The sequence below is a fragment of the Muntiacus reevesi genome, chromosome 9 (assembly GCF_963930625.1).
Source record: "Muntiacus reevesi chromosome 9, mMunRee1.1, whole genome shotgun sequence".
In the NCBI taxonomy this organism is placed as follows: domain Eukaryota; kingdom Metazoa; phylum Chordata; class Mammalia; order Artiodactyla; family Cervidae; genus Muntiacus; species Muntiacus reevesi.
In genome coordinates, this window is record NC_089257.1 from 11255694 (window position 1) to 11274037 (window position 18344).

The 18344-nt window shown below is 40.2% G+C and overlaps 1 protein-coding gene and 1 pseudogene across 1 annotated transcript; both read left to right on the forward strand.

Annotated features, from left to right (window-relative positions):
• Positions 1-2770: 2770 nt before the first annotated feature.
• Positions 2771-3709, forward strand: LOC136175600 (olfactory receptor 8U9-like). Its single transcript, XM_065945855.1, has one exon. The coding sequence runs from the start codon at positions 2771-2773 to the stop codon at positions 3707-3709; it is 939 nt and encodes a 312-aa protein (XP_065801927.1).
• An 8126-nt stretch (positions 3710-11835) lies between these two features.
• Positions 11836-12764, forward strand: LOC136174075 (olfactory receptor 5I1-like; annotated as a pseudogene).
• Positions 12765-18344: the final 5580 nt, after the last annotated feature.

An 18344-nucleotide genomic window follows, 5' to 3' on the forward strand; every position in this document is an offset into this window, starting at 1 on the left:
GACGACAGAGGATGAGATGGTTGAATGGCATCACCGACTCAATGGACATGGGTTTGGGTGTACTCCGGGAGTTGGTAATGGACAGGGAGGCCTGGCGTTGTTGCAGTTCATGGGGTCGCAGAGTCGGACACGACTGAGCGACTGAACTGAACTGACACAATATGAAAATGCAAAAAGGTGCTAAAGTATATGTGTTTAATTTTCTCACAGCACAGATTTTTGGTTAATAATTGAATATACACTAAATAATTATATATATATGCATAATTTTTATATAATTCATTGCAACATCAATTTTATTTAAACATTAAAAGCCAAGTACATAGAAAATAAAGTTTAGTTATCTATAGGTACTGCAGATATGTTCAGATTTTTGCTGTTTTTTCAAAATCTTTACTCCGTTAGTACATTTAATGGGCTGTCTGTATGTCTGTGTTATTATGTAAGGGTGAATGTTTTTTCATTTGTTTTGTCATTTATTTAATGAAAAGAAAGTACAAGTATAGGGATTCATGAACTGGAAATTAGGAAGGATTGTTGATTAGTATCATTTACCTACAGTCTGTATTCCATTCTCAATCAACTTACTAGTATGAAACACCAGATGATATACTACATCATGATGTCTGTTAATTATTCCTGAGAGATCAAGGATTCACCACCAAGGGACCACACACAGAGATGGTTATATAATTTAGGTCAGGCAGGAGACAAGGCTGAATCTTCCTGCAGATAGAACTGCATGCAACAAGCATGTCAGGAGTTCTGGGACAGGTACTGATATCTTTCTTGTTTCTCTGATATATATTTGAAATTTCCTTAGGTTTTTAATCCTTTCTTGAAAGAAAGCATGCTATATCAACAAAGGAATATATGAAACAAACACAAAACTTCATTTTACTTAATTTTTCCAATCTGTTCATTTTAAACCAACATATTTGTTATTGTTGCTCAGTTGCTAAGTCATGTCTGACTCTGCAACCCCACAGACTGTAACACACCAGGCTTCCCAGCCCTTCAATCTCTCCATTTGCACCAAATTGTGTTGGTGATTCTCTCTAACCATTTCATCCTCTGTAGCACCTTTCCCTGTTTTCCTAAATATTTCTCAGCATCAGGGTCTTTTCCAATGAGTTGTATTTTTTCCAATGCGTTGGCCCTTTACATCAGGTGGCCAAAGTGTTAGAGCTTCAACTTCAGCCCTTCCAGTGAATATTCAGGGTTGAGTTCCTATAGGATTAACTGGGTTGATTTCATTGCAGTCCAAGGGACTCTTAAGAGTCTTCTCCAGCACCACAGTTTGAAAGTGTCAGTTCTTCAGATATACACAGATAAATATACATAGTTCAAATCTTTAGCAATCCCATGGGCTATAGCCTTCCAGGTTCCTCTGTCCATGGGATTTTCCAGGAAAGAATACTGGAGCGGGTTGCCATTTTCTCCTCCAGGGGATCTACTTGACCCAGGAATCAAACTCTCATCTTCTGCATCTCCTGCAGTGGCAGGCAGATTCTTCATCACTGAGCCACCTGGGAAGCCCTACATTCAATTCTACTTTTCTTAAATTCTCACAGAATGTAAGGGGACAGGTATGACCTTGTATATCACACAATTGGTTTCGGCAACATAGAGCAAGGGGACATAAAATTCAATTGCTCCCGCCTCCCAAGACAAGTGACTCCTAAATCAAGGATGACTGGTCTGAGATATTCAAGAGAAATGTGGATCAAGTTAAAGAATGAAGTTATTAAAATTTTTAGAGCCTGGGATGGGGACACAGTTCACGCATGATTGTCCCTGGACTATGAGCATATAAGTATTTGCACCATGTGTCTTACGTAACTGATCTTGGACTGAGCATATCATGTTGAGAAGAGTAGACTAGGACAGAAGGATCCACACAGTAAACCACAGTGCCTCTCTGGCCTCTCTGTCATCTGTGCTACCAGCTTCTCTACGATTGGGTCCCAGATGTTCTTCATCATCTCCCCTATGTAACAGCAACTCTCAGAAGGGGGGATGTTGCCCTGGAATATAACTGCCTCTCCACTCTAACATTTCGTGCATAAGCACCCTTCCACCCTCTTATCCAAAAGCTATCACCTTTCTGCTCCAGTGGGTCTTCACAGGCTGTCTCTCATATACTAAAGTTGAACAGACCTGAGAGTTTAATGTTGAAATGAGTTCTTGTGTTCAGAAACTTGCCATATCTCTTCCTGCTTCACACTCATGGAAGATGAAGAAATTATAAAGCAATATATTCATTACCTACATCATTCATTAACTATATTTCTCTATTACAGGATATGACAACATTCATACATCATTGAAACGAAACAAAACAGAGATCTTGTCAGAAGACATGGGTTGTCTAATTCTGAGAACTAATTGTGAGAATCTTGCCTTCAATCTGAGGACATAAATTTCTTAATATTTGATTAAAGTGGCAAAAATCATAAAAAATACTACACAAATTGATATGGAGATAGCCTGATTTAGCATAGATGAATTTGTGCTACAAACACAACAATGGTTTCCAAATTTATCATTATTATTATCATAACTGATATATATAACTGATAAGTTATATTCAATTGAAATATTTCCCAAAGGATCAGCTTAACTTCAAGGCATCTCAGCATTATTTCTCTCTTCTTCTGATTACTGAAATATAGAAACAAATATCAATTTAGCAATTAAGACAGTAAGATGATATTAGCCCTCCACTTCCATTTCCTTTATCATAACCAGGAGTTCCCATGTGTGAGGGATGACTGCTGAGAACTGCACTGTCTTTACTGACTTCATATTCTTAGGACTTTCTGGTAGACAAGATGTGCAGCAGGGGCTCTTTCTGCTCTTCCTGCTCGTTTATGGTGTGACTGTGGTTGCCAATGTCGGGATGATCCTGCTGATCAAGGTGGACCCCAGACTGCACACACCCATGTATTATTTCCTGAGCAATCTGTCCTTCTGTGACATCTGCTATTCTTCAACTATCTCTCCCAAGATGCTGGCTGATTTCTTATCTGAGCAAAAAAGGATTCCATACAATGTATGTGCCACCCAGTTGTATTTTTTTGGAGCCTTTGCAGATGTGGAATGTCTCATGTTGGCTGTCATGGCTTATGACCGTTATGTAGCCATTTGCAATCCACTTCTTTATACAATTGCCATGTCCAGGGGAATCTGTACCCAGCTTGTGGCTATTGCTTACATCGTAGGCTTGGTAGATTCAGCAATCCACACCTGTTGTACATTTCAGTTGTCATTCTGTAATTCCAATATCATCAATCACTTTTTCTGTGACAACCCACCCTTACTAGCCCTCTCCTCCTCGGATACATCCATCAATGAGATTGTGATGTTCACTTTTATTGGCTGTGTTGTGGGGACCAGCATTATCACCGTCCTCCTTTCCTACAGTTACATCCTAACAACCATCCTTAGAATGAACTCAGCTGAAGGGAGACGCAAAGCCTTCTCTACCTGTGCCTCCCACTTAACCACTGTGGCTATATTTCACGGCATGCTCCTGTTCATGTATTTCAGACCCAGCTCCAGTTACTCCATGGACACAGACAAAACGTCCTCTGTCTTTTACACAGTTGCCATCCCCATGTTAAACCCACTGATCTACAGCTTGAGGAATCAAGATGTAAAAGGTGCCCTAAAAAAAGCAATCAGCACTAAATTACGTTCTGGGTGATACAGTACTTTCATCCTAACATATTTAAAGATTCTGAGAGATGAAGCTCAGGAAACTTGACATAGATTCTTGTAGGCTTACTAACACAGCTTTTGAATATTTTCCATTACTTGTATTTTCACCTAAATCAGTTTAGGGAACAGCCATTTCACTAAACTCTCCAAACTAAGGAAGAATAGTATAGTAATAGGATCAGTTTGCTGTTTTGCAGAGAGGTGGTTTTTTTTTTTCTTTTTCCCCCACACAGTTTTTTTTTTTTTTTCTTGAAGAAGCCTCAGTAAGATGTCATGCACAGAGCAACCCCTCACCCATGTTAATTCAACTTACCTTCCTAAAGGCTCCTATTTATTTATCAACAGACTTAATAAACATGCTGAGCCAGATGGAGTGTTAGTGGGTCAAATTAGGTTTGTTTATATCCTTTTCATGTATTTGCATCACCCTAACAAAGCTCCATCATAAAACTTAAAAGCAAATAATTTATAAGAAAGATGGAATGAGAAATCTCTCTCCCTAGACTAAATATTCCATAAAAGTTTGGTCTTTCCTGTCTAATTCACTGTTGTCTACTCATTTAAAATGCTTAGCCTCAGGATGCAATTCACAAACACTTATTGAATAGATGAATGAATTAGCCTGAAAAACTAATAGAAAATTGAACCTTTGTAAATTTATAAAAAAAAAAAAAATCATTTCCTTAATTTCCTTCTAGCGTGTTCACTTTAGGTAAAATCCATCTGCATTTGTTATCTTTTGACTTAGGCAAAAATGAGATTCTGAGACAGGAATTATTTGATGTAAAAATATGCTCAGTTTCTCTTCATTCTGCTTCAGTTATTATCATCAAATCTCCCCTGATTTTCCAGAAGTCACTGGAGAGGACTTTGTTAATGAAAACTATTGCCTGCCACATCAGTAAACTAAGGAGGTTGCAATCATGAAGCTGCCTCGTCAATGAGCCCTGAGGGGACTCAGGATGAGGAAGCACAGAATAGGCTTTCTCAAGATAGGCTGGCCCCAGATAGCTAAGTTCAGTTCAGTTCAGTCACTCAGTCGTGTCCGACTCCTTTCAACCCCATGGACTGCAGCACGCCAGCCTCCCTGTCCGTCACCAACTCCCAGAATCTACTCAAACTCATGTCCACTGAGTCGGTGATTCCATCCAATCATCTCATCCTCTGTCGTCCGTTTCTCCTCCCACCTTCAATCTTTCCCAGCATCAGGGTCTTTTCCAATGAGTCAGTTCTTCACATCAGGTGGCCAAAGTATTGGAGTTTCAGCTTCAGCATCAGTCCTTCCAATGAATATTCAGGACTGATCTCCTTTAGGATGGACTGGTTGGATCTCCTTGCAGTCCAAGGGAATCTCAGGATAGCTAAGGTGCATATCAAAGGAATAATTCCAGTGAGCCCAAACTGTTGCATCTTCACATACACAGAAAAAGTGCTAAATTCTTTTGTTTATCTGGTTTTCTTTTATTAACAATAATCTTTTGGTATTCTGATTATCTGATGTTTTCCTCAAAAACTTATATCTATCCTGGCTCCCCCTTGCCTCTTCAGAACAGTTTCTTAGCACTACCTGAGATGCTGTGTTCCAGGCTTGAAGTCCTCAGAATGTCTGCCAAATAAAATGTGACTCTCAACTATTAGTTTGTGCATTTTTTTTCCAGTGGACAGCTTCATCTCCCCTTGGGTTAATAGCATTACACTATTCATAATTAAAAAAAAAAAAAAAAAGGAAAGAAAGAAACTGAACGCCCTGTTGATATAATTTAAATTGTCAAGGAAGAGTTATTAACAAAACGTAGGTCCCTTGTGGTGGGGAGGGGTGGGGTGATGCAGGCGGTGGGGAATGAAGTAGTAGTTATATTAACATGCCACGGGCAATAACTAATGCAATCTCTCTATATCACTATGAAATAAATTGGAATGATATTCTGAACAAAATTGTAACATTCTGTTCTCCTGGTATCCAATCAGCAAAAAATCCAGCTGGAAAAATAAAATACAATTTCAGGTTCTTGGAAATTTTTTTTAATTGAAACATAGTTGATTTACAATGCTGTATTAGTTTCATGTGTACAACAAAGTGATTCATATCATTTTTTTATCTGTGTTTGTTGTTATTTAATCACTAAGTCATGTGTGACCCTTTTGTGACCTTGTGACCCCATGGACCATAGCCATGCGTCTCTGTCCATGGGATTTCCCAGGCAAGGATACTGGAGTGGACTGCCATTTCCTTCTTCAGGGGATCTTTCTGACCCAGGGATTAAAGCAGTGTTTCCTGCTAAACCCATATATATATATGGGTATATGTGTGTGTGTGTATATATATATATGTGTGTGTGTGTGTGTGTGTGTGTGTGTGTGTGTGTGTGTGAATATATATATACACACTAGTGACTAAGAAGGTTAGGAATCTACCTGCCAATGCAGGAAAAACAATTAATTAAGCACACACTTGCACTGCTAACACCATTTTCTGCTGTTTAAGACAAGGCGTTTGGTTCTCACCACCTTTAGGCTGTCATTTCCTCCTTCCCCATAGAAAGCCCACATTTGCCAAGGCCTATGTCACCACTGACCTGTACAGACAGAGCTCTTTCTGTAGAGTAGTTTCCACTGCCATGGGTGGAACAAGGGCTGGTTATGTAACTAGTGTACCTTCTGCCATAAGAGGCTCTCCCCTCTGCCCATCTGGGAGTAGTGGACGTACACTGACTGCTCCTTGAACTCGCCTGAAGAGCAAACTCAGAAAGGTTCTTCTGTATTTCTTTAAATGGCTTTACATAAAGCATCTGGCCACTCTCTTATTTGCAAATTGTAGAAATTCATATGAATTTCTCATTCTCTTATAATTTTATGTGCTTCATTTTACTGTGTGTGTGCGCTCAGTCACTCAGTTGTGTCTGATTCTTCGTGGCCCCATGGACTGCAGCCCACCAGGCTCCTCTGTCCATGGGATTCTCCAAGCAAGAATCCTGGAGTGGATTGCCATTTCCTCCTCCAGAGGATCTTCCCAACACAAGGATCGAACCCCTGCCTCCTGCAGCTCCTGCAGTGGCAAGTGGATTCTTTATCACTGAATCACCGAGGAAGCACACACACAACACGTACACAGAGAGGCAGCCTTACTCTACGTCTCATTTAAATCCTTTGATATCATGCCATGAGCTTTTCAATCTCCACTCAGTTTCTTATTTTTTTTCCTATTGTCTTTCATTCACTATTCTCTGTTTGCCAAATTCTTCACACGGATTCAATTTATCCTCCCTTTCTCTGTTTTGTACCCAGAACACCAGCTGGCACGCATACATAGAGTAAATGTAATTATTGAGTTAAGATTCTCAGGTCAATTCTGGCCTTGGATGGCCAAAATTCCACTTGAACATGATGCACATTTAACACATGTTGGAGTCAATGTCATTCATCACTGACTTTCCACCTACATGCAGTGAAATGAAATGTCTACTGTCATACCAATAAACAAGAGATGTCAGAGCCATCCATGTTTTCTGGCCTCCAAATGTGAATGAGGGCTCCCAAAACTGAGAGCCAGCAGGCGCTGCCACCACCACAGGTGTGTGCTAAGGAGCTCAGGGAATGCAAGCCGCAACCATCTGCCAGATCGGCCACTCCTTAAGGTGAACGAGGGATTAAGGATGCAAGCAATCAGGAAACAGAATTTGGCCCCAGATAGCAAGCTCCAGGAGTTGGTGATGGACAGGGAAGCATGGCGTGTTGCAGTCCATGGGGTCCGGACAGAACTGAAGGACTGAAATGAATTGAGCTGAAGTGCATATGAAAGGAATGATTTTGGTGAGCCCAGAAGCCTGCATCTTTCCATATGCAGAAGAACGATAAATTCCTTAACTTGATATCTGATTTTTTTTACCTCACAATAATCTCTGATGTTCAGATTCCCAGTCCCCTTTGTTGCAAACTTGTATATAGCCTGACTCCCCCTCCTGCCTCCATAGAGCAGTTTTCTCATGACTACTGAGATGCTGCTTCCTGGTCTTAGAGTCCTTAACATTCCCATCAAGGCCTTAACATTCCCGTCGATTTTATGCATAATGGTCTACCATTTGAAAGTCATAATATACTTTTCCCTGAGATGTTCTTAAGAAATAGAAAAACATATTACATCGTTTCCTTTGTGTTTACTCAACTCCTCAGTAGAACTCTAATTGCTCAGGTAAGTTTTCCCATTGGGATTCGGATATCAGAGTGTGTGACCCTGAGATCTGAGATTAGAAAGCTAATCTCAAAAGCTTCAAAGCAACATATAAAAGGTCTTGCATTACCCTAAAGAACTGCAGCCTTCCTAAGCAAGGCACAGATTTCTTCTATGAACACAGAAGACCAGCCCGCATGGGTTGTAAAAATTACACAATGGATCAATTTTTCTTTTTAAATCTTTAAGTGCTAAATTGATTTTTCCAGTGAAAAATGAACTAATACTGACAACAGTGTAGTAAGAAGATGAATGAAAAAGATAATAATCTGGTAAGTGAAAAGTGAAAGTGAAGTCGCTCAGTTGTGTCCAACTCTCTACGACCCGGTTGATCCTAGCCTACCAGGCTCCTCTGTCCATGGTGTTTCCCAGGCAAGAATACTGGAGTGGGTTGCCATTTCCTTCTCAAGGGGATCTCCCCAACCTAGAGGTTGAACTGGGGCCTCCAATATTGCAGGCAGACTTTTCTTGCCTGAGCCACTAGGGAAGCTCACTTATTTTACATATAGAAACAGATAGTTTGAGAATAAACAAACTTAGGGTAATACAGTTTTTAAATTCTGAAACTATATCTAACAAAAACAACAGCAGAAACAAAAACCTAACATTTGACACATGATAGTGTTAAGGAATCTGCCTGCCAATGCAGGAGACGTGGGTTTGATCTCTGGGTCAGGAAGGTTCCCTGGAGGAGGAAATGGCAAACCACTCCAGTATTCTTGCCCGGGAAACCACTAGGATAGGGAAGCCTGGTGGGCTACAGTCCATGGGGTCACAAAAGAGAGGGACAAGACTTTGCAACTGAACAACAGGAACCCTTAAAACAAACCTCACCATTGCTGGACTCTGATTAGGAATCAGAACTAAACACTGTGCTTATTAGATATTATTTATTTTTAAAGAATGGAAGAAGATATATATTAATTAAAGGTGAACTGATTTTTATATTATTTGTCCTGTCTTATGGTAATGCATTGATACAAACAACTGTCAGTACACACGTGAAAGGATTCAGGCAGATAAGAGGGCTGACTTTAAGGGAGAAGGGAAAAAAATGCTTTAAAAAATAGTGATATTACTCAGCCATTAAAAACAATGAAATAATGGCATTTGCAGCAGCATGGATGGACCTAGAGTGTCGTACTGAGTGAAGTAATTCAGACAGAGAAGGAGAAATATCATAGGACACGCTTTATATGCAGAATCTAAAAGGATTGATGCAAATGAACTTATAAAAAAGAGAAAGAGATGTACAGACTTAGAGAAGGAAATTATGGTTACCAGTGGAAAAGAGTAGGGGGAAGGAGAATGGGATTTGGGGTTGAACATGTACGCACTGCTGTATTTAAAATGGATAATCAGCGAGGACCTACTGGATGGCCCAGGGAACTCTGTGCAGTGCAGTGTGGCTGCCTGGATGAGGGGAGAGTGTGAGGGGGATGGATACGTGCGTGTGTATGGCTGAGTCCTTCTCTATTCACCTGAAACTACCAAACATTGTTTGTTAATCAGATATACCACAATACAAAATAAAAAGCTTAAAGAAATTAAAAGGAAAAAAGAAAAAGTGACTAAGGGCTTCCCTGGCAGGTGAGCACGTTGAGTTTTGGGGAAATAGTTATACTATTTACAGTAATCTTCTAAGCTCCACCATTTCTAACATGTCCATTTCGGGGACGGTAGTGTTTATTGAAGAATGTCCAGTGTACGGAATGTACAAACTCTGGACCTGATCTTTGATTGCAAAGCTGTGTAGTCCTGGACTATTCATTGGACTGAAATCATCAGTTCCTTCTCAATAAAACTGAGAGATGATCAGCCCTGTTTAAAGAACTGTGAGAATTAAATTAGATGAGAAAGTTTACTTTGAAAATTATAAGACACAAATAAATGTATTAATGTCAAATAAACACATTTACCCAGAATTTACCTAATCTACCTAGAAACAGAACAGATGCAGAAAAATAGGTGTTGAGCAATGCAGAATCTACAATTATTATCGTGTCTATAGTTCATTTTCTGCACCCAAAAAATTGCTTCACAGATAGCTGTGTTGTGCTTATTAACTCTAAATGTATACACAGTGTTAATAAAGACATTTAGTTTTGTTAAGAACTTGGAACAAATTGACAATAGGATGGATGGTTAAGATTTAGGTCATGTGCTTAGGTTATGTTCTGAGACAGAGAATATGAGATGAAAATGAAAATGTATTCAAATCTGAAGTTGTTTAAATACTGAGTTTGTAGAAGCTATGAATAACGTAAATTGTTAAAGAAAAATATATATGTGTATATAACATATATGCACACATACTTAACTTTTCCTTAACTTTTTTAGGCAGAGACAGTGAGTACAGGGAGGACGGCATGCTGCAGTCCCTGGAGTCCTAAAGAAACAGACACTATTTAGCCCCTAAAAAATGACAGTGCGTATAGCATGTACAGGCATCAAAGATTTTACTTACTTTATTCAATACATAACATGTTATAAAATGTACACAATATAATTCAAAGAACCACAATATTGGAAATCAGGAATTCACAGATAAACTGACAGATAGATGCAAAGCTGGATTGTTACCATCAGCAGGGACAGAAATCAGTCATCTCCATCCTGGGCAGAATGTGCCTGTCTATAGACAAGTGTCACTTGCATTGCTATGGGTTATCTACAATTACAGAGCTGTGGACTAAAGCAATGACAAGGAAATGAAGATATAACATGGAGAGGTGGGTAGGTGAGAATTTATAACATATTTTATAATTTTAATCAAAGGGGCCATCCAATATTCCTGAATATTATTATTGCATTGCCTAGATGAATTTAATAAATAAGCAAGCATTTGGATTTCTCTAGTTCTATTTCATAGCTTGGATTTCAGATAACATAAAGCAGATGTGTGGATTTCCTCAGGATTACTTTGTGGCCAACTGCAGATCAGTGAATGAACACGATGGTGAAGATAGTGAGCCTAGAAGGAAATTAGCACAACTTGGTGAGGAAGGCACCTTTTCATTTTCTAGGTGGTGAAGCTGAAACTCTGTGATTACTCGGCCTGCCCAAGACTTTACAGCTGCTAAGTGGCAGAGTTATGGTTCAGCTACTTACATAACTCATTCTGAATCTTACCTCCTTCTATTTATCAGTGGATTTCAAGAAACTTTCACTAGTTTCTTTAGTCCTCAGAGGGAAATTCTCAGCTCAAGGTGAGAAATAAAGAACTTCTACTCCTCTACATATACAATGCTTCAAGAAACAGAAATGTATCTATTTGTTGCATAAATAGAAACACCACAATGGGAAACAGAGGGTAGTTACTCAGTTTGCTATGTAGCAATGTAACTAACCTCAATCACTTGAGGTTGGTGACAGATGAGAGAGTTGATGAAATTAAGAGAGTTAGAGTTCACCCGCTGGTTTGATGGTGTCTCACTTAATGGGGGTAAAAAAAAAAAAAATATATATATATATATATATATATATATGTAGCTTGAAGAAATAGAAGTATAAATAATCAATTCAATTAAATAAACTATCCCAGGGAATTCCCTGGCCATCCAGGGGTTAGGACTCTGTGCTTTCAGTATAAAATAGACAGGTTCCATTGCTCATAGGGAACTAAGGTCCTGCTAGCTACATGTCCCTGTCAAACATTAAAATAAAAAAAAAAGTAATTAACTAATTAAAAAAATGTATCTCAGATGAAAAGCTATGCTTATACCAAACTTAACTACTTATGCCTAAGTGTTATGAGGGTGCCCAAGTGGATTTAGAATTACTATCCTAACTACTTTAATTATTTTCCTTTTCGCTACTCTTCAGGTTATTATCATCCCCACCGGCGCCCTGCTGAAATCCCAACCTCCAGGACCACTGCGGAGATGGAGGTGGAGAACGGCACTGTGAAGACACAGCTCTTTCTCTTGGGATTCAGCGAGCACCCAGAACTGCAGAGTGCTCTTTTGGCTGTGTCTGTCTATCTGCTCTGTCACCCTGACGGGGCACCTCGGGATGGCTTTACTAACCACAGCCAGTCCCCCTTTGCGCACCCCTATGTACTCTTTCCTCCGCAGCTTCTCTTTCGTAGATGCCCGCTACTCCTCAGTCGTTGCCCCAAGCCACCTGTGGACTGAGTTTCTGATGAGAAGACCATTTCTCACAGTGACTGTGCTGCACAGTTTTATTTCGGCTGCTGGTTGGTGGACACAGAGTCTTTTATCTTGACCGTCATGGCTTATGATCGGCACGTAGCCATCTGCAACCCCCTGCTTTACACTGTTATTATGTCCAAGAGGATTTGCCGCCAGCTTGCAATTGGGGCATTTTTAGGGGGCACCATGAGCTCAGTGATTCACACCAGTAATACCTTTCAGCTGTCTTTCTGCTCCAGTGAAATTAGCCATTTCTTCTGTGACATCTCCCGTCTCTTCTCTCTGTCCTGCACTGACACCTACATCCATGATGTTGTACTGGTGGTCTTTGCTAGTTGAGTGGAAGCTCTCTGCCTTCTAACAGTTCTCCTCTCTTATATCCTCATCAGAGCAGCAATTCTTAAAACAGGGCTGCTGACGGAAGAAGAAAAGGATTCCCCACTTGTGCTTGCCATCTGAATGTGGTCTCTATCTACCATGGTACCTTGATCTTCATTTGTTTGCGTCCCAGCGCTGGTCATTCACTGGATATTGGTAAAGTGACCTCTGTGTTCTTTACATTGATTATACCTATGCTGAACCCCCTGATTTACAGTCTAAGGAACAAAGATGTGAAAAATGCTTTTAGGAAAATGATTACCAGGAAATTTCTTTCTTAAGAAAGGGTGAAACTGAGGCTGACAAGTTTTCTACCCTGCTTCTTGACCTTTAGTTTTAAAGACAGTGTGAAAGACAGTGGAAAAGACAGTGTAATATGGGTGTTCCCTAATTCTACAGGCAATGAAGCCTCAACCACAAACTTGGGCCAGAATCTAATGTTAGAGCCAGGCCCTGTTACATATGTCTATATCGTTACCATTTTAACTTTGATTTATTTTGTTTACACTCACTCCTTATAGGTGGAAGTTTAAATTTGTCTCCTTTATGGAAGATAATTTGCTAATATTTGAATGAAATATACAATTCACCTGGAATTTGAAAATTAAATATGAAAGTATCGTTTAAACCAGTAATTCCACTTCTAGTAATTGAGCCTGCAAAAGTTTACCACTTTCAAAGTATTCATGGCATCAGAGCTTATAGTCAATTCAGTTCAGTTCATTATCTCAGTCATGTACAACTTTTTGCGACCCCATGGACCACAGGACGCCAGGCTTCCCTGTCTATCACCAGCTCCTGAGCTTACTCAAACTCATGTCCATCAAGTCAGTGATGCCATCCAACCATCTCATCCTCTGTCGTCCCCTTCTCCTCCCACCTTCAATCTTTCCCAGAATCAGGGTCTTTTCCAATGAGTCAGTTTTTGGTCAGGTGTCCAAAGTGTGGGAGTTTCAGCTTCAGTGTCAGTCCTCCCGATGAATATTTGGGACTGATTTTCTTTAGGTTTGACTAGTTGGATTTCCTTGCAGCACAAAGGACTCTCAGTAGTCTTCTCCAACACCATAGTTCAAAAGCATCAATTCTTTGGCGCTCAGCTTTCTTTATAGTCCAACTCTCACATCCATACATGACCACTGGATAAACCATAGCTTTGACTGCTGCTGCTGCTAAGTCACTTCAGTCATGTCTGACTCTGCGTGATCCCATAGATGGCAGCCCACCAGGCTCCCCCATCCCTGGGAGTCTCCAGGCAAGAACACTGGAGTGGGTTGCCATTTTCTTCTCCAACACATGAAAGTGAAAGTGAAGTCGCTCAGTCGTGTCCAACTCTTCATGACCCCATGGACTGCAGCCTACCAGGCTCCTCCATCCATGGAATTTTCCAGGCAAGAGTATCAGAGTGGCTTGCCATTTTCTTCTCCAATAGCTTTGACTAGACAGACCCTTGTTGTCAAAGTAATGTCTCGGCTTTTTCACATGCTGTCTAGGTTGGTCTTAGCTTTTCTTCCAAGGAGCAAACGCCTTTTAATTTCATGGCTGCAATCACCATCTGCAGTGATTTTGGAGTCCCCCAAAATAAAGTCTCTCACTGCTTCACTTCTCTAATGAGCATAAATATGGCAGAAAAACATTGAAGTATATTAAATTACAAACAAAATAAAGTGTCAATAGATTGCCATGAATAACCAACTTTCACCTATAGATGTAAATTTATTATACTATCTAAAGACTAGTTTCATCTAAAATTGGCCCATTTTATTAGATATACTTTGTAATATAAAAAAGAAAAAAATTAAGCCCATTAAATGGAAGGCCAACAATGGAATCTACTGACTGATTCTGCCTTTCTGAGAATTTGCATGGTTGAATAACGAATTATGGGAAAATTACTTTAAGAATCAATAACTAAAATAAAAAAATACACAAGAATGTATAATAACTCCTCTATCTTGAGATTTTGCAAAATAAGAAGTCTACACTAAAGACTTTGGTGGGTCCTACCCTGTCTGCTTCCATCCTCATCACTATACTCCCCTTCTTACGTCACTTGCATCTCATATATCCACCAATGACTGATTTTAAAATGTCATCACACAACTGCAGCGTTATCAACTACAGTGCGTAGAAGGCTGATGTGTGTTTGTGTACTCAGTCACTGAGGTGTGTCCGACTCTTGTGGCACCGTGAACTACATCCTGCCAGGCTCGTCTGTTCATGGACCTCTCCTGGTGAGAATACTGGGGTGGGTGGCCATTTCCTCCTCCAGGGGACCTTCCCCACCGAGGGGCTGAACCCGTGTCTCTGTGTCCCCTGCACTGACAGGCATATTCTTCACCACTGCGCCCCTGGGAGCCCCGTCAGTGGACTTCTGCTGCAGTCACGTTCCTGCATCTTGATCCCGTCATCCCTGCCCCTGAAATGTGTGTGTGTGCCTAACTGCTCAGGCGTGTTTGATTCTTTGCGGCCCTGTGGAGCCCGCCAGGCCCCTCTATCCATGGAATTCTCTAGGCAAGGATACTGGAGTGACATGCCATTTCCTCCTCCAGGAGATCTTCCAGACCCAGGGATCAAGCCCATGTCTCCTGCACTGCAGGTGGATTCTTTATCTTCTGAGACATCAGAGAAGCTCTGCCACCGAAATACTTAAGTATAAATGTGGCATAACAATCAAATGGTAGATTTGAGCATATGTCCAGTGTCGAAAATAGAGAGATATATATGGGTCATTGGCTGTGTAACTATATTTGTAAAAAAAATAGTGATATGAATGTTCAACAATTCAATAAGCACAAAGTTCTGTGTTAAAGACAGAAGCTGCAACTTTTCACCTCCCTGAATATACCTCTCTTTAGAAATGTGCTATGAGCCATTTACCAATATTTATCAATATCAGTAACCTCAGATATGCAGATGACACCACCTTTATGGCGAAAGTGGAGGAGAACTAAACAGCATCTTGATGAAAGTGAAAGAGGACAGTGAAAAAGTTGGCTTAAAGCTCAACAAGAAAACTAAGACCATGGCACACCCAATCCCATCATGTCATGCCAAATAGATGGGGAAACAGTGGAAACAGTGGCAGATTTTTTTTTTTTTTTTTTTTGGAGGGGGATCCAAAATCACTGCAGATGGTGATTGCAGCCATGAAATTGAAAGATGCTTACTCCTTGGAAGGAAAGTTATGACCAACCTAGATAGCATATTAAAAGGCAGAGACATTACTTTGCCAACAAAGGTCCATCTAGTAAAAGCTATGGTTTCTCTGGTGTTCACGTATGGATGTGAAAATTGGACTGTAAAGAAAGCTGAGTGCCAAAGAATTGATGCTTTTGAGCTTTGGTGTTGGAGAAGACTCTTGAGGGTCCCTTGGACTACAAGAAGATACAACCAGCCCATCCTAAAGGACATTAGTCCTGAATATTCATTGGAAAGACTGATGTTGAGGCTGAAGCTCCAATACTTTGGTCACCTGATGAGAAGATCTGACTTATTTGAAAATACCCTGATGCTGGGAAAGATTGAGGGTAGGAAGAGAAGGGGACAACAGAGGAAGAGATGGTTGGATGGCATCACTGACTCATTTGACATGAGTTTGAGTGGACTTAGGGAGTTGGTGATGGACAAAGAAGCCTGGCGTCCTGCAGTCCATGGGGTCACAAAGAGTTGGACACATCTGAGTGAATGTACTGAACTGAACTGATGATCCATTTAGCAGTTACTCTAACTTTAAAACAAAATTTTTCAATACCACTGAGCCTGCTGTATAAAAAAGGACTTCAATCAGATTACTTGTAATGTCCTCTCCAGCTGATACACCCTTCGTCTATAATATACGACTCTATTGCTGTTTAAATCCTCTCTATTGAAAAGCACTAGAAATTTGGAAAATGTTAAAAAAAAAAAAAAAGGAACCATTACATCTTCAAAGAAAAAAAAAATTGTACTATTAATGTAGGCTGTATAAACCTGCAGCAGTGGCAGCATGAAGCTTTGGAGATTATGTGTTTCAGGAAGACAAAAGCTTGTAATTATGGCTCTTGTGTCACCTCTTATTCAAATTCAGACTCTCATAGAGTCCTCAAAGAAGTGGATATCCAAATTTATTAGCCCGCCAGTAAGTAAAACTTGAATAAAAAGCTAAGAGTAAATGAACACAGTATAATAACTCATCTAAAGAATATTTTTGTTGTTCAGTCGCTAAGTCATGTCTGATTCTTTATGACCCCATGCAGCACCATGCTTCCCCATCCTTCACTATCTTCTGGAGTTTGCTCAAGCTCATGTCTATTGAGTCAGTGATGCCATCCAACCATCTCATCCTCTGTTGTCCCCTTCTCTTCTTGCCCTCAACCTTTCCCAGCATCAGGGTCTTCTCCAATGAGCCAATTCTTTGCATCAGGTGGCCAAATTATTGGAGCTTCAAGCTTCAGCACCAGTTCTTCCAGTGAATATTCAGGGTTGATTTCCTTATGGTTGACTGATTTGATCAGATTGATCAAACCAGTCAATCTAAAAAACAGCAAGATGCAAATAATTAACCTAGCAACTGTTGGTGAGGATGTGGAACAGCCATGATTTTTACACATTAACTGTAGAATAAGAATTGTTACTACACTTTGTAAAACTTTGAAGTGAAGTGAAGTGAAAGTCACTCAGTCGTGTCCAACTTATTGTGACCCCATGGCTATATATTCCATGGGATTCTCCAGGCCAGAATACAAGAGTGGGTAGCTGTTCCCTTCTCCAGGGGAATTTTCCCAACCCAGGGATCAAACCCAGGTCTCCAGCATGGCAGGAAATTCTAAATTGCGTCTAAAATAGCTGGACATATGCATGTCATATAACTTAAAAATGCCATTCTTTGAATGATACCTGAAAGAAATGAGTAAATGTGACCCAAAGATTTACACAAATATATTCTTAATTGCATTATTTGTAATAATCTAGAACTAAAATAACTCAATTTCATCAACACAATAGTGAAGACTTGAAAAAAAATTTTAAGTAATGTTAAATAATGTACATTTTAGGGTTCATAGTTCATAAAATTTGTCACAACCCTCAGGTTTTCCCTAAATCCTGAATGCAACCATGAGTAATATATAAATAAATGGTATGTTCACCTCCAGTGAAAATTTATAGGTCAAGTATATTGACACCTGCTCTTGATTAAATAAATTACTATTGGTAAGCTTCAGTTCAGTTAAGTCTCTCAGTCATATCCAACTCTTCGTGACCGTGTGAATCCCAGCATGCCAGGCCTTCCTGTCCATCACCAACTCCTGGGGTCCACCGAAACCCATGTCCATTGAGTGGGTGATGCCATCCAACCATGTCATCCTCTGTTGTCCCCTTTTCTTCCTACCCTCAATCTTTCCTAGCATCAGGGTCTTTTCAAATGAGTCAGCTCTTCACAGCAGGTGGCCAAAGTATTGGAGTTTCAGCTTCAACATCAGTCCTTCCAATGAACACCCAGGACTGATCTCCTTTAGGATGGACTGGTTGGATCTCCTTGCAGTCCAAGGGACCCTAAAGAGTCTTCTCCAACACCACAGTTCAAATGCATCAATACTTCAGTACTCAGCTTTCTTCACAGTCCAACTCTCACATCCATACATGACCACTGGAAAAACCATAGCCTTCACTAGAAGGACATTTGTTGGTAAAGTAATGTCTCTGCTTTCTAATATGCTGTCTAGGCAGGAGGAGAAAGGGACAACAGAGGATGAGATAGCTGGATGGAATCACCGACTTGAGTTTGGGTAAACTCCGGGAGTTGATGATGGACAGGGAGGCCTGACGTGCTGTGATTCATGGAGTCGCAAAGAGTCAGACAGGACTGACCGACTGAATTGAAC